General features: G+C 35.3%; 1 protein-coding gene and 1 long non-coding RNA gene across 3 annotated transcripts in view; one reads left to right on the top strand and one right to left on the bottom strand.

The window, feature by feature from the left end:
* Window positions 1-7,401: 7,401 nt before the first annotated feature.
* Window positions 7,402-8,974, bottom strand: LOC116299618 (uncharacterized). The gene is made up of 2 exons (XM_031708295.2): window positions 8,420-8,974; window positions 7,402-8,191 (listed from the first exon to the last, which is right to left on the bottom strand). The coding sequence occupies exons 1-2, from the start codon at window positions 8,721-8,723 to the stop codon at window positions 7,722-7,724; spliced, it is 774 nt and encodes a 257-aa protein (XP_031564155.1). The 5' UTR covers window positions 8,724-8,974; the 3' UTR covers window positions 7,402-7,721.
* Window positions 8,975-8,993: 19 nt separating this feature from the next.
* The window catches only part of LOC116287088 (uncharacterized), a 56,820-nt gene continuing 49,191 nt past the window's right edge, over window positions 8,994-16,622 (top strand). Inside the window, exons 1-2 of one of the 2 annotated variants that reach the window (XR_016119463.1) lie at window positions 8,994-9,149; window positions 10,776-10,985. This is a non-coding gene — a long non-coding RNA (uncharacterized LOC116287088). Of the gene's footprint in view, window positions 9,150-10,775; window positions 10,986-16,622 lie in introns of those variants that run through there. The other variant, XR_016119464.1, reaches the window with a different exon arrangement.

Raw genomic sequence — 16,622 nt, 5'->3', positions numbered from 1 at the left:
TTTTTAGAAGAATATTCATGCGTTCATCGTCACAGCCGATCGGACTTTTTATCGCCCATTTTGGATCACTACTTATTTGCTCTACGAGACAAAGAGTTCACGGTCACGGTACGAGACTAAGAACACGGTTGCTGAAAGAGAAATCTCTTTGTCGTTGAACATTCAGCATCCACTGTTTTAATTTCCTCAAGGCGATGTTTTTAACATGCTCAAAGCCGAAATCATGGCACTAGATTGGTTCAGTTGTGTTAACATGTGGACGAGGTAGCTTCGAAAACGCTCCTCACATGAACAACTGGAACAAGGGGATTTTAAAGAAGAAAAGTTATCTTTTCAACAAAATTTCTAAATAGGCACAATGTGAACGGGTTCTGAGTAATTGGAAGATATTCTGGTACTTATCAAGCTAGCTCAACGTTTGTAACTAGAAGCAGATGGTTCAATGATTTTCATTGCTTATCGTAAGGAACTTTCTTTAACTGACAAGCATGTGGTGTACTGGTATCAACTTATAAATTTAAATTGGTTTAATTCAATAAATGCCCCAGGCCAAAGCTAAAAGCATGACAGACAGCGTACTCAGTACCAGTCCAGACAGAAGTTAGCTTTTCTTTACTAGATTGACCTGTTACGATGAGAAAACCCCTTTGGCAAGCTAACTTGAGATATGATTGCAATACCAGTCATTATTGGATTCATGAAGGTACCTTATCTAGAAAGAGACATGAATATTGACATGAAACACTCATTGTTCATTAATTATTGACGGTGCTAATCGTTTTTACGACACCTATTACAATATTGTTTAGGTAATAAAGGTTGTTTACTTGCCTCATTAGCTTTCAAAGCAGTGCACTCATCCCCTTTGGACCTAAAGACCAAGATTTATTCTTGATCATTCCTTGAATTTTAAACTCCCTCGTAAGGAAAAATACCTGATTGTGTACACGTATGTATAGTTATGTTTGTAAGCGTTCAGGACTTGTCACCACGTGGGGCCCCTAAGGCTACTATCCCTTCATTTTGGTACTCAAACCTAAAAACCCTTACACAAACTAACGAGATAAACGAATAGTGATGAACGAAAAGAAAAGAGCGGCTAAAGAATTAGGTTAAGAAGCAATTTTTTATAGGTTGTTCTTTATGCGCCTTATGAACAATGTTAAGCCAAACAAAGCAACACTTAAGTTATTTTCCGTTTTTCTATTTATTATATTGTAAACAGCTTATCTTCACTTAATAGTAAAGCTTATTTATTAAAATATAAAGGTGATACAAGATTGGCAAAAGAACAAAAGCTTTTAGAGGATTTGGAATGATAAGAGATCAGAGTCCGAGCTTATTTTTTGCAACCATTGTTGAACTGACAAAGAGAACAATAAAGATTTGTATTGAAAATTTGAACAAATAAACAGTTATGGAGAAATCAAAGGGTTCCGGCAAAAAAGATGTGAACACATACAAAATATCAAGATGTAAGGATAAATAAAATCTGCTGGGAAATGACAATAAGTTAACAGGGTTTCTAGTATAGCATCTCTTTCTTCTTGACTTGACATTTGAATTGTACTTGTCTTAACGTCGTCGAGTCTTCCTCGGTTGCTGAGGAGTTGTGAGCAAAATTAACCCGTACGGCACGGGGGTCCCTTTAAGTGCTTTGTCTGAATAGCGTTCCAACACGCTACTGTCGGTCGTCTATTTCATTTTCTAACAAATCCCTCGCAGGTGACTACCGTCATCTATGATAATCATTTGCATTAGCGATTCATAGCACAGGTCCTTGGCTTGTCACTTCGTATCAATAGTATCCTGTGAATAGTCTGGTGTAGAATATAACACTCATTGCTCTTAACAGTCCAAAAGAGATTCAATGGCTATTGAATCCTGTGTTGTCGGTTAGAAAACAAAACAAAGCGTCAACAAAACCTCATGTGGCGTGCTTTACACATTTATCTGACATAAACAAAGGATTATAAAAACTAAATGAACAACAGAAGGGGTGTAAGGGTTTTTCCTGTGAAGGAGGAGAAGACCGATCGTTTTTTTATTGGATCATTTTATCACATAGCAGAATTTTTATCGAGACATTTGTGCGGTTCAAATATTCTTGCTATTATTTGCGAGTACTTGTTGGTCGACTTGTTGCTTGAGTCTTCGTTGTTGGTCCACGTTTTGCGGAGTTCTGTAAAACACCAGTTGCTACACGCTTGGAATTAGAATTTTTACGCATATTATTGATTATTTAAAAAAAGGTTTCGGAGTTTTTTGAAGTTTACTATATCAAGGAGTAAATGGCGCTTATTTATTTATTTATTTTTTGTACTTCTCCCGAATTTAAAAAAATTAAATCTAATTTCAAAATGCACTTGTCTAACCTGATATTCCAGAAAAGCCAGAACTATTTAGTTCTTTGAGTTTAAATATCTCTACCACGGTCAGAAAGTTTCAGGGTTCCATGGACTATGGCTTGTTTTTATATCTAAAAACTACAGCAGACGAAAGACTTAAAAACTATCTGATAAACAGAAGAAAAGGACGTGTATGAAAAGGACGTTGTTGTTAAGGACGAGATAGTAGTGATGGAATGTTGGAGACGTTCATGTGATTGGCTTTTTGTATATCACAAAAAAAACACTTACAATTGTTGTTCTCGTGGATCTTCTTTTTATTGTTCGTAGTTCAGTTTTGCCTGGAAGATCCTCCTAACCAAATAAAGTTAAATATTGCCTCGTAAAACTGATGAACTTTACTAAAACCAAACACAAATACTTTAAAAGAACCATCTTAATGTTACGTTCTTTTGTATTTATTCCTATTCATTTTCTAACAGTAATAAGAATAAAGCATCTAGGAAACAAATGTGCCAATATGCAAATAATTAAGACTGAAAAAATATTTAGAAGAAGATTTGTCATTTTTCGGCTAATATGTCACGGTAGATTTAATTACTCAAACTGTCTTAAAAGAATCAAATGTATAACAATTCGAAAATAATAAACGACGCTTTGGAAACTGAGATAGTTTTACTTGACAGGTTTTGGCAATGGTTACATTTAAAAGGATACATTTGAATGATTTTTTTATTCGATTAAATGTATCCTTACAGCATTTGTCAATCAAATGAGCGTCTATGTATCTGATATAGATCTTTATCATATGCGTGTGTGTAGACCCATATATACACAGCAAAATGTACAATGGAAATAATCGACAAAGCAAGAACATCAACTTGTGACTCTAATAACATGTACGCAGCCAAATGTCAGTATATAATGCAATACAACCATATACGAGATAACTTGCTAGCTGTGCATCTGTCATCAATGCAACACTCTGTAACTAATCTATCCGATGATACTTGAACGTTTTACATTTAAGAAGTGATTATGTGATTCAAGATACATCTTGTTAAACGGCTCTGAACTTTACTGTAACGTACCGATTCTGGCAATTAAGGCCATCCTAGTGATGAAGCTCTTTTTCTTGATATAGACTAATAGGGTTCAGTTACTTAGGGTTATGAAAAATGGTACGAGGTACCCGTAACGAACACTAGTTGAAAGAGAATCCGATGGTAATGAGAAGGGAGTGACAAAAGTGCCCCTGTATAGTAGGCACCAAATGAATGCCTTTGTGACAATAAACTGATTCACTCCGAATTAACAATGTTAGAAGCAGATGAAAAAATGATGGTCAAAAATATGGGAGGAATTCTATGGAACTTTTGAAATGTGTTTGTAATTGCCGAGCTGACATATTTAAGGACCAATTTGCCAAATCTTGACAGCAATTTGTCGAAGTATTTATTCATGGCAACAGGCGGGCGATTGAAGCTTAAGCGGAGACTAAAGACTCACGATCTAGAAGCTGCTAAGCACGGATATATATTGTTGGGGGAAAACAGGAGTGGATAACTAGAATTGAACTGGGAAGAAGACAATAGAAAATGAAGCTACAAGGTAGAAGCCCTTCGATATCATTCTTTCTTTTAGAAATTTCAAGCATTTTGTACGGCAGTTCAAAGAACGGTTCAAATAATCTTATATTTCTCAGTTTGAAATATTTGCTGGAATAAAAGAATTAAATGTTGTAAGAAATTCTCGTGATAAATACTAAATGTTCACGGCAAATAAACCTTGATTTTCCTTCATTTTTTTACTCATGAATAAATAATTTGACTACAACTATTAACAAAATGATATGAAGAATTTTTCTCGCTAAATACCTAAAGGATTCCATATCTTCTATATAATTTAAATCTCATTCAATGACGTCCTTTAATCTGTCGTAAGATAAAGAAATAAAAATGAGATCTTTTCATTTCGTGTTTTTTTTGAAATTTGTCATTTATTGTCAAAGCACCAGTTATAATTACCACTGATTTTGTTATTGGCGTCTTTTAGAAAATCCAATTATCTGCAATTAAACTTGAAAAAGAATTACACTATTAAAGAACTTAAGTTATTAAAATAAAGGTGTAAAGATTTGAATAAGTACTAACTTAATTAGAGGTAACAGAGGAGAAAAAATGAGTGTATGAAGTATACGATGTTAACTGACTTCGGAGAAAGCCATGCTTAGAGGGTTAACAAGTTGTACAAACGGATCTTTCATTTGCGAACGCTTAATTCTTTTCTTTGCTGGTCTTGACGCTGTTATTTCATCACTTTGAAAGAAAAAAAAAGTTTTCTAATCTTATCTTAGTTTCTTTAGGAAGATAAGAAAGATAAAAAGTGGTCAACTGTGAAGCTCTTCATATCCGCAATTCCTCCTAAATAAGCCTTGAATCGACAGGCAGTTTTATCTTTATATTAATAGTGCCCTCTAGAGGAATCTAGAACCGCTACAGGAACAAGCTTTAACGAGCTTGTCATCAGAATATTCTGATACACCCACTTTAGTTTAATGGGGTTTCCCTAGGTCAAGTATAGGAAATTATTTCTGGAGGATTATCCTTGAGAGGCAGCACGATACTGACCTACTCTGGTGGATTTTATTGCTTTTATTGATAAAAAGTGCAAATTCTGTTCTACTTTACCTATAAGACGCTCGAGAGAGCTATAATCTATTAGTAACGTCATTGAGAGCCAGACGAGGTTTTTTAATTTGATAAAAAAAGATAAGTCAGGGATAGTAATAGAATATGGTGCTTAACTTGTGATAACCACAACGAATCTCAACCACCTACTGTTCTGGGACTGAATCCCCAATATCAATGAGGGACAACAGTTCTTGATATATGCCACAATGATACACGATAGGAAACAACCTGATGTGTTGAGACAAAGGAAGACATTTGTATCATCAAAGTTATTAGAGCATTTAAATGGAATTGAAAGCAATAATCAAAACCTAGCTTCTTTACTTGTGGTAAAAGACTTGCTTTATGCCGCCCTTTTTTGTATCGATTTTTTATTCTCCACACCTAGCACTAACAGTACAAAAACTACTTCTATTACTTTTATTCTTTAGTAAGATGGAAATAAGACATTGGTGTAGAGCTATAGCTTAGTGGTGGCTTAAGAAACATTGGCTGTCATCCATCGCTAGATGTCGCCTTGAAATTGGTTTTTTTATATTCTTTTAGCAAATTGTGTATTAATGATCGCAGTATAAACACGCATTCCATGAGCACCTGCTGTGCGATAATCGGTGCTTAATTTGCCAACGATAAATGCACTATTTAAAGAACGATTGTACGTTAAGACAAGACCAAGCAACACCCAAAGATTGTTACTGTCACTAATTAAATTTCCCCTCATCTCATCTTGTTCTAACCTTGATTTTGAATTGGGAACATACTTGTAGATGGGAGTTAACCCATTGAAAAAAAAAACACTGAAGAGATTCCATAAAATATTAATAAATTATGAATTATTATGAGCGGAGAATTTGCCACGAGCGGGCTCCTGATGATACAAATACAAATAATAACGGGAACTTCAACGTAGCCTTACATAATAGTTCTTTTCTCCCTAGAAAATGAGACGCACATGTAATATATTAAAGGTTTTACTTAATAAAAACAGGTATTTCGGTTTCTACCAGCTGTTACAAAAGGTCGTCGAGCGATGTTTTTTCCGTTTTCATTATACGACGCATCGTTTAATCTTTATAAACTTTTATCAACAAACGCAGGCTTGGTTCTTATAGATTTGTGAAGTGGAATGTCTCACTGAAAAAGATGACCGAAATCAGACTGACATTAAGTGGGCTGAGATTAGAGAGTTAAGGAAGGAAGGATGAAAAGAAATTCCAATATGTAAAAGGGAGTGGGAACTACAGCATTCGTTCTAGTTGTCGTAATCTCCGTAATGCTCAGTGCACTAAGCTTTCCAAACACAATAGCACTTGATTGAGCAACTCGTGTATCAATACCTAACAACTTTGTCAAAGGACAACTTCAAAGAAACAAGAGAAATAAAGGGCAAGTTAGTTCCAGTTTGTTGTAGGGGACAGATGATTTCGGGGAGTTCGGTTCTCGTGAAGAAATGACAACGTTTTCATGCACTAGCTACCTGTTGTTCATTGAAGTCACTTAGACAAGCTGTTGGCAATTGAGGAATTAATACAAAGATTTCCACCGACATACCATGCCGGCCCGTAAAGAGTTAAGTGTATCAATTAACCTTCGTTACTGGTAGAAATGAAGTCATAAAACAAACAGGTGATCCCTAACACTTTGAATATCGTTGGAGGCGGGGATCTAACAAAGGAATGCCAAAACACCCACTGACTTAAAACACCATGTTTTTTTATACCTTTAAATTGAAAAATAAAGTACAAATGCATTGAGCAAGCATTGTAAAAGAACAATGTATTTTATCATTTACTGACACTATCAATAGTCTCTTTGGTGATTCCTTCGCAAATAAGATTCTATAAAAATTTCACTTTTGAGTGACTACTTTTCCATAAACTTATATTCTAAAAATTTCCTGTCCTAAACCAAACCTCACCGATACTAAATGCATCTCAGTTTTTACCACCATAATAACGTTATTTAATTCCATGGTTTCCGAATTAAAAAAAACAAGATTTATCAAAGGATTTCCTTAAGAACTCTAGTGTTTTCATTTCCGTCTACACAAACTGAAGCTTTGTCCTCAATTCTTCTATAAATAAAAATGCTATAGAGTTACATATATACAATCCTCCTAGTTAATCGTCCATGTAGCGTAAACTCAATTATAAAACACTTTAAGGCGCCAATTGGTGCTATGCAAAAGCGTAATTAATTTACTGATTGATGTTGTGGTTGATAAAATTTGTTTCTACGCTTGCATTTACTGATGTTGAAATAAAGTGTTCGTTTTGACGACATTAATGACTCAGTGCAAATGTTCTCAGGAAGGTACGAAGAGGTTGTCAAAGTCAAACTAGTCAATAAAGCCATCAAAGTCTTTCTTTAAATTTTTATTTTCTGTGTTTTAATCGTATAGAATGTGACAGTTGAGAAAGAAAATAGCACAAAAAATTAAGAACATAAGTAAATTCGAGTCTCGTGCAAGGAAGCCATGTATCGAAGTTATGTACAATTAGAATATTCTGCTATATTACAATATACTGCCCTTCTAAAGGACATGATAGACATTTTGTTCAATCCATCAGAGGGAAAAACTGGATGGATACATTTTAATTTAAATAAAAGAGCGTTTTTCATTGTCCTCCATCTCACCTTCAAGTCGATGGGATATATAGTTTGACGAACATAGATTGTATTAGTGGGGCATATAGTTGTTATATCCAGGGGGAATCCCGTAAGGTGTTCGGTAAAAAAATCCCATCGCCGATTGACTGTAGTTGTTTGATGGTAGAGTTAGATGCGAATAAGGCTGGAACGCGAAAGTACCATTGCATGATGAATCACAACACATGGAGACATTACCCATTGTAGAGGTAAAGCCAGGAGATATGTAAGGCTTAGTTGCAAGCTTTAGTTTCTCGAGTTCAGCTTCGTGAAGTCTTTTTGCTTTTGCTCTTCGGTTTTGAAACCAAATTTTCACTTGTGTTTCGGTCAAATTTAATGATGCAGAAAACTCGGCCCTTTCCGCGATAGACAGGTACTGTTTCTGGCGGAACTTTCTTTCCAGAGCAAGAAGTTGTGAAGTTGTGAAAGGCGTACGAGGTTTGCGATTTGCTTTATGCTTGCGAAGCTGACATTTGGACGGGCTAAGCCTTGAACGTATTCCTATACAAATAAACAACATATCAAGGTTAAGTGCTTTCCGCTTTACACACGAAAAAATCAGGTATTTGAACCGTATTGTCTCGTCTTTCTCTAAAGGAATGGCTCATGCTGTTCAAGTCTCGACAGTTTATACAGGATTATGAAGCTAAAGACAATTAAAGCAATTATCCTTAAAATGTTTTCTGACGAATTTAAAAGAGAGAGGTTTAATAGAAAGGGTAAACTTACTTGGTGGAGGGTCGTAGCGAGTTGAATGCATCCATGGATAATCTGATGAGCTGTCTTCTTCTTCCCCTGCACATCTCTTGTCTGGAGAAGACACGTCAACTTTGCTGTCGTTTTCCTCGTCTCTTGAATGTTGTTTATTCAAAATTCTCTCAACTGAAAAGTTACTTTGACTTCCTAAATTGGTGTCGTTAATGATATTGCTTGTTTTGTGTACTGGTTTCGATATCAGTGCCTCGACGGTAAATGAACTACTTCGAGATGAAGTGGGGCCCATGGATGAAGGCTTGTTCTGTTCAGTTTCCATAACGCGAAGCTTTGCACTGAGATATCTGTCAGCTCTACTCCGCTTGCTCCCTAGTCGCCGTGTTATTCAAAGTGAAGTGTAACCTTGTTGTACAATACTAGAACACTACTATGTCTCTCTGGCTTTATTCCACTGAATTGGCGAAGACCTGCTGCGAATAGTCATTTCACCAGCCGATGTCCGCGTATATTAGACCCAGCCTAATAGGGCACAAGATAATTGTCTCATTATCAAGCAAATTTGTTGTTGATAAATGTCAGCCAACCACAGCGGCGGTAAGATGTCATCTTTAAAAGATCCGATAACTACTAAATTGCAGCCATTGGTTCAGATTAAAACCAATTTACGGGTTGGTAGTTCTTTTGTTTCTGTCGGCGTGGTGGCTTTAGCAATCCTACTAATACACAAGTGCCTCAGGGGTTCAAGGTAAGGATCTTAGTCAAAGAGTCGGAATCAGCTCTCATTTCCCCTTTACTCAAATACACCCCATGCTCGTAACATAGTCCTTTCCGATCACATAGCTCATGGCACTGAACCCACTTGGATAATAATTAGGGTTAATAAGACTTCTAAACGAAAGAAAGTAAAGCTGTTTTGCTGCTGCGGAAATTTCATTTCCATATAAAAGAAATGACGTGCAAGAACAACCTTAAAAAAACACGTACAGATATAAATAATGAGCTTTGAAAAAGATCAGATTGACTCCCAACACAACAGACTGAAATATACCCCTGAAGCGATTGTTTGTTCATACTCTCAATTTCACAATGGAGAGCACTTTGTATATTGTTTTTACTAATGCTTAAAACAAATAGGTGTGATCAGCAGGGGGCTCTCACTGATAGTATCCGATGCTTTTGGGCAAAACATATTTTATGGAAATCAATTAGCTCCATTTTAATATACAATTTAAGTTGAATCCCTATTAAGAAGTCGTTTTGAAAGTCAATTCCATCTGTGTACTTAACCGGTAATTGGAGGGTAATTGAAGTGAGTGATTTAGTCGAGCGAGCAAGCAACAAGGACATGGCAATCAAGACTACAGCACGTTTAATACAAGGCAACATTTCACTAAAACACTTATAAATCCTGTGTTTATGCCAAAGTGTTAGTCGATTAGTATAATTAAGATAGTGTTTGCTTCCTTGGATCTATATTAATGATATGAAGTCAGCCTGTTTGGATGACAGCTTATGGCAATAATAACATTAGCTATTTGTTTTGCTGATTTCTTTTGGGTTTTTTTGGCGCGACTGATCAAGAGATGACCCTTGGTAACTACGAATGTTTTATCTTGATTAAACTCGAACTCAAGAGTCTGTGCTCCGAAATGGCACGCAAAGAAATTCTTTCTGGTAATGGCCTGAGTGATAAACCTAATTACGACCATACAATTTGAATGTAAGAGATTACTAATTTGGATAGCATAGGATATCTTTAAGCTCCTCATGATACGGACATAAGTAGAGTTATTAGCAAGAGACGCCGTTTGTCTGAGTACGAAATAAGGAATCGGAATAAAAGTTTGTTAAATTTGATCAAGTCATTAAGGAACATTATTGTGCTTTAAGAAGCTTCATTAAAGCTGATTAAATTCTAAATTTTACAATATGTACTGGACTAATATTGAGCTTACAATTTGATACAATTAGTCGCTTTGGCCAGAGGGTTAAATTTTTGGGAGTAATACTAGAAGTATATCGGCTCTCGTGTGCTATGGGCTTTGAACCAAAAGAATGAGGCTATCGACAGGTTCATCACGGAGTTCTCTTTTATCATGAACGTGTACTCTCCATCTTCTAATAGAGCGATAACAAAACCATCTTTGAATACCTGAAGATAACTAGAATCTACCCAACAAAGTCATGTTCAAACTGCAACCTGAATGAGGCCAATTTAATCATGACTTAAGTCATTCGCCTGGTTGATGAGATTTAACCGAAAAATACTTTATTAGATCATCAAATATAGATGACATCCTATCGCCATTTGGTCTTTTCCATCATCGAAATCGTTTTAAGAATTATTCAATTCGAATTTCTTCTTCAACAGGGCAGGGAAAGGTTCTTCCAGATGCTTAAGATCTGAATTGAGGGCCAAGAAAGAAAGAAAGGAGGTTTTTAGACGCGAGATAACGAGTGAAAAGATCGTTCTCTCGGCAGCTTGTGAGATAACACAGAAGTGATTAGAACATCAGAGATAACAAGTCAATTATACGCGCTCACGAAAACTAAAATACAGAATTTTTTAAATAGAAACCAGTTGTTCTTTTTAATTTTTTTATCTTAACAGCCATTCCTTAATCTTCGTGAACCAGTACATTATGATAATTGTTTTTGTATATCATGAATTAAATAACGAAAAAATGATCTTTTAAATGTACTTTTAAATTACAGTCAGTATTATAGCCAGTTTATTCGTTAATGCAAGTGTGCGTTCTTTTTCTTCTTGCATTTTACACTGCACAAAATGAATCTATTTAAAACTTGAACGCTCGACCAGAGGGGCAAAGCGAAAACACAAACCAGACATCTTAGATATTATCGATTTTAAAAGGCTTCATTACAACTTGAAGTTTCTGTAATTCAATTATATGAGAACAGCAACACCAAAGAAGATAATATATTCTTACTTTATTATCCAAATAGAAGTTAATGGCTTTCAAAAGATTACTTTATTGAATTGAATTGCACCGACTTTTCTTGGAATTCACTCTTAATTACTCTAAGTGGCCGTGGAACCAAAATGATAAAGGATTGAATAAAGGAGGATTGCATGTTGCGAAAAGGCGTAAAATAGGAGATATTTATGGAGATATTTATGGAGATATTTATGGAATTGTTGACCATGTTTACAGGAAAATCAATATATATGATCAACCCATGTTGTTAAAGCAGGCTAGTCATTCAAAAGTTCATCATTAAAGCTCTCTGAATCGCCCAGGGTAAGAAGACAAAGAAAGTAATCAAAACAGATAGTGAGAGTGTTTTGGCTTTCTTCGTCACCATACCCTTCAGACCCTAGCAAAACAATTACTAGAAGCACAAATCAAAAATGGAAGTTTACGGTAGTGACATTGCTTTAAGCAATCAAAATGACTCTATTAGACCACCACATAATGTTCAAAAAGGAAGTAGATATGAATGTTTTTCAAAATAAATCAAGCTCAAGGAAGTACAACATTATCAAAATGAAACTTAGAAGCCAAAAATATATGTACATACACATCGATCAAATCCTCTAAAAAAACTGATGCACGTTTTTGCGTGTTTTTAGCCGTTGAAACGTTCTTGACATGCTTTCAGTTCTTACTGAGAGATGAAATCTAAAATGATTTGTGATTTGTACGAGCGCGTTTTTCAACCCATCGGAAATGATTGAAAGAGACGACATGGTCTGAATGGAGCCTTAGTGGCGTTTATGACAGGAAAGTCTTACAGAATAATCAGCATTAAATACTCAACGATTAAAGAAATTTCTGTAATAAACTTTTAGGCTCCTGTACTGATGACATAGACGACATAGAAAATCTACAAAGAAATTCTACTGAAAAAAAAAAAAACGCTAAAAAAACACTTAAAAAATATATTTATGAAATGTAAATCGACACTGAACCCATTGTATTGTTCTATATTTGCTCAAAGGGTATTTGAGGGTCGCTTAAATCATTCAAAAAAACTCTGTTGAGAAAAAATTCTACTAAGGAAAGCAGGGGGAAAAAGCAACAAAAACAAAAAAAAATCCTTAGAAATTGTAATGTAAACCGACAACCCATTGTATTGTTCTATATTTGTTCGAAAGGGTCTTTAAGAGTCGCCTAAATCATTCAAAAAAACTCTGTTGATTAATTGAGATAAATTGCATCTACTTCAAACACTTGTGAAGCCACTTCTTTAGAGAAATTTAAAACGTACAAAAGGTCTTGAATTATGCTGTATTTGATGATGGTATCCATTAATTAAAGGTTTAAGAATGAAGACTAAAAAGAAAAGTCGTTTTAGCAGTGTATTTGATAGATATCGAAAAAATTAATTTTTTAAATCTTGTTAAAATCTTTTGTACACATCATTTTAAAATAGTCCGTTTTGATTTGAGGCACAGGTTGCACCTATTCAATTAATATGAGCCCCAACAAGTCGAAAATATCTTACGTTCAACAGTACAACACCTTCTTAATTCCTTCACGCCTATTGAATACTGTTGAATAATCAAAATTGACTTAACATTAAGTACATCTAGTTGTATCATCTTTAACATAGATGCTAGATTGTTTGACAGGTTGCTAGTTCTCATGTTTATTTTAGATATGGATGTAAAACCAGTACTTTTCAGCTATCAAAATCAATAAATTTACTGTCAAATCTATCACTGTTTTATGGCGAATAACACAGTCCTTACTCGACTTAGCTCTAGGTTCTTTGCAATCAAACATTTCAAGCATTATAATTACGCACCACTCAACAATGCAACTTTTTTTGGTTGAGATTCTAGGCTCACTTGTTATATTGGTTCTGTTGACGAGAGGAAAGCAAAAGAAAGGCGTTTGACCCCAAAACTAAGTGTCAAATGCTGCTCAAGATATTGGAACATGTTTAGTCTTTCGTCGTATTTCTACTTCACAAAAGCCGCGAGTACAATTAACCGTATATTTTAGTCGTTTCAGTTGCACGCTTTCTACTGATCTGATAACTTCAAAACATTCGCTAAATCCATTGACTAAAATGTTGACACCGCTGTGAAAAAATACATGAAGCTCATCCGACCGCATTCAATGAGCCAAACCCACAGGGCTCAATTAAGACAAGAAAATAATCAATATTTATTAAACTACATCCCGACACAGTCAACAGCCACCTTCAACTGGCTTGAACCATGACCACTTTAAAACAATTAGTGAAACACTGATCAATTATGATTTTAAAAAGTTTGGAAAGTTCGAGTAGGTAGTCTGGACGTGGGTGTAGTGAAGATTTCGAAGAGCGAAACTGTAACAATTGCAGCGATCTAGTCATGATAAAGTACTTGAAATAAGTAGCAGTAATTAAGACTCTTGTTTTAAGAGCGAAGTTTCAGAATAAACCGTAAGGTACCAGCTTGTTCCGGCCACAACGTATTACAGTCACAGCAGGCAGGGTACTCATCATATCATAGACACCCTGCACGATATCAGTTCAACCAAGACGGTTAGTTCCTTATTAATCAAGGTTTTCAAATGATTGTGATATAAAGATGTCTTCCGGCCGCCGCTGAAACGGAGTTTCTTTTCGACTAACTCTCTTTTTGACCACCTTTTTTAAGCGACAAAAATCTTGCTCTTTATTTAAGAAAAATCGAAAACAATTACACTGGTTGGTTTAACACTAAAAAATAATCTTAAGAAATATAAAGATTCTTTAACAAGAGACAACCAAAAATTTCTGATCAAACACATCTTGACAACGATCACTTTTTTTGAGCGAAATAAGTATATGGTCCAAAGAAATCTTGTTCCTTTATTCAAGAAATTTTAAAAACACTCATACTTTAGTTGATTCTAACGATAAAAAATATTAAGAGATAACTAGCTAAAAAGTAGTGTGAGCTGCGTCGGTGTTTCTAATGAAACAGTAATGATAAAAGGGTTGGCTAGCGTCCGAAACGTCAGTAAGTTTTTTCATCTTTTCACGGTGTATAATCTACCCTTTTATCATTACCGATAAAAAATGCTGTTATATAAAAATGCCTTAACAAAAGACAATTGAACATCTCTGATCGACGACCACCTTTTGAAAGCGATCCGTAGAAGAAATACAGGTGCGTTTAGGTGGTTCCCTTAGTGGTCAGCGGTAAAACGAATTATCACTGTCAAACAGCCGATCAAGAAGGGTTTTTTTTAAATTCTTCTGAAAGATTTGAAATTTTAATCCTCGATGGAAAATAACGCTTTGAAAAATCGCTTCATAATACAACTTTAGCTGCATTTGTGTTTGCTATATCGTGTTTAGGTTACGTATATATGTATATATATATAAGGCGTGTGCCGGTCACCCTTCTAAGAACGACCACCAATCTCTATTCGACCGACTTTTTATGAGGACCTGAAGCCGTAGTTTATTATCAGCAAAGAAGAATGTCTTCGCTTTTTTTTTACCAAAGACAGTCAATATTAAGTACTTAACATGTCTTCATTGTATCAGTGCTGTATTTCACCTTGTACTTCAAGTGTGGATGTAATCGTTGTGTTGTGTAATTGTATTTGAGATCAGAGCAGGCTACGCAATATCTTCATGGCACATTTAAATTAACCTAATTTCCTCGGACTTTAGTGGAATTTTAAGAATGTTTCCATATATTCGATTCTCCAAGCACTTCTTGGACCTTGATAACATTTCAAGAAATCTGATGATTTCTAAAAATAGAAAATTTACCAAAAACATCAAAATATGGTATAAATATTTAAAAAAGCTAGTTGAGTTGTGATTGGTTAAAAATGCGAAACATTGGAGTGAATGCCTGATATATCGGAGGACGTAGTTGAACGCGGGGTCAAAAAATTTGAACGATTTGGAATCTGAAAATTTTTTGAAAGCAATATTAACCAGCCCTGTGGGTTTATATTTTGTAAAATGAAAACTATATAAACGCCGCCGAGCTGAGAGTGACATCGCGTCTTTCATATTCCTTTATTGTTTATTCTATTGATATATAAATATATCTTGTATGTCAAATTCACAACGTTTTTAAAAGATATGAGTTACAAAACGGTCTGCATGAATCTGAAATAAAATATGCCTCATGAATTTAAATTATCTATTTTTAGCTTTTGTGTTGCTGTATATAGCAACGTTATATATGTGCTATAGGTTGTGATGTGCATGATTTGCTGTTGTCGAACCTTGGAACAACCTCTGGACTGATCTAAGTCAGAGCACGGCTATCTCATAGATTATAGCCTGAAACAACTTCTAGGCTGATCTATAAGTCAGGGCACGGCTAACTCACAGATAGAACCCTGAAACAACCTCTGGGCTGATCAAAGTCAGGGCATGGCTAACTCACAGATCGAATTGGAATTTAACCTAGTAGGTTTTACGAAGAGGCATCAAAAGGCAGTTTCGTTTTCAGTAAGTGCTAAATACTCCTTTTCTGTGGGAATTTCCATGCACCATTTCTTATCCGTTTTTTTAAATACACATTATCATTATCATCTAAAAAAAGCCACTCAAAAATGTTTATAAAACGCATCACTTCAGTTGATACACTTTATTAAATATTGTGTTGAAATATCATGGTTATGACCACCGAGGTGAACTAGGGGCTCTTTATCACTACCAATTATCGTTAAAGTGCGATCCGCGAATCATAATGTCTCGTTTGCCGACTAGCGTTTCGAAGGCAAAACATACCTTGAGGTAATTTTTTAAAGTCATGAGTTAAAGACTTCAATCCTCTAAAATCTCCTCAAGTTTTTTTATTTTATTTTTTAATTAACGGCCGTCGAATAGTAGTAAGTCCCTTTTGAGTACCCAGATAATAAGCACTTTATATGAAAAATGGAATAATAAATTTCGAAAGCACAGTGTAGAAACTTGCGAATGACTAATTTTTATGAGTCAGAGTGGAAGACGATACGGTAAATTTTCTAGCCGTTCTACGCGTTGTGATTGGATGAAATACTGAGAGACAATGGGAAGCCCTCTCAATGTTACGGCATGTCGTATACCGTATACGTGCTGTAAGTCAGTACCGTCTAATAATCATTTACACGTCACACGAGTCAAATTTTCGCGCAACGTTCGTTCGAAAATCGACATGCTACACCCGCGACGGTGTATCGCGAAAATCGTCGTTGCGAATCGTCCCGTGTAACATCAGCTTTATGGGAAGCCATCTCAATGTTACGGCATGTTGTACCGTGTA

Source organism: Actinia tenebrosa, unplaced genomic scaffold, assembly GCF_029948245.1.
Source record: "Actinia tenebrosa isolate PJP-AT-01 unplaced genomic scaffold, QUT_ActTen_1.0 PGA_scaffold12__29_contigs__length_12842862, whole genome shotgun sequence".
NCBI classification, from domain to species: domain Eukaryota; kingdom Metazoa; phylum Cnidaria; class Anthozoa; order Actiniaria; family Actiniidae; genus Actinia; species Actinia tenebrosa.
The sequence above is the reverse complement of the archived record's forward strand: the minus strand, read 5'-3'. Positions and strand labels throughout refer to the sequence as shown.

Coding starts and splice junctions, on each gene's coding strand:
- LOC116299618 (XM_031708295.2), bottom strand. CDS start 8,723: ATGGAAACTGAACAGAACAAGCCTTCATCCATGGGCCCCACTTCATCT. Junction 8,192..8,419: donor TCGCTACGACCCTCCACCAA/GTAAGTTTACCC, acceptor TTATTTGTATAG/GAATACGTTCAAGGCTTAGC.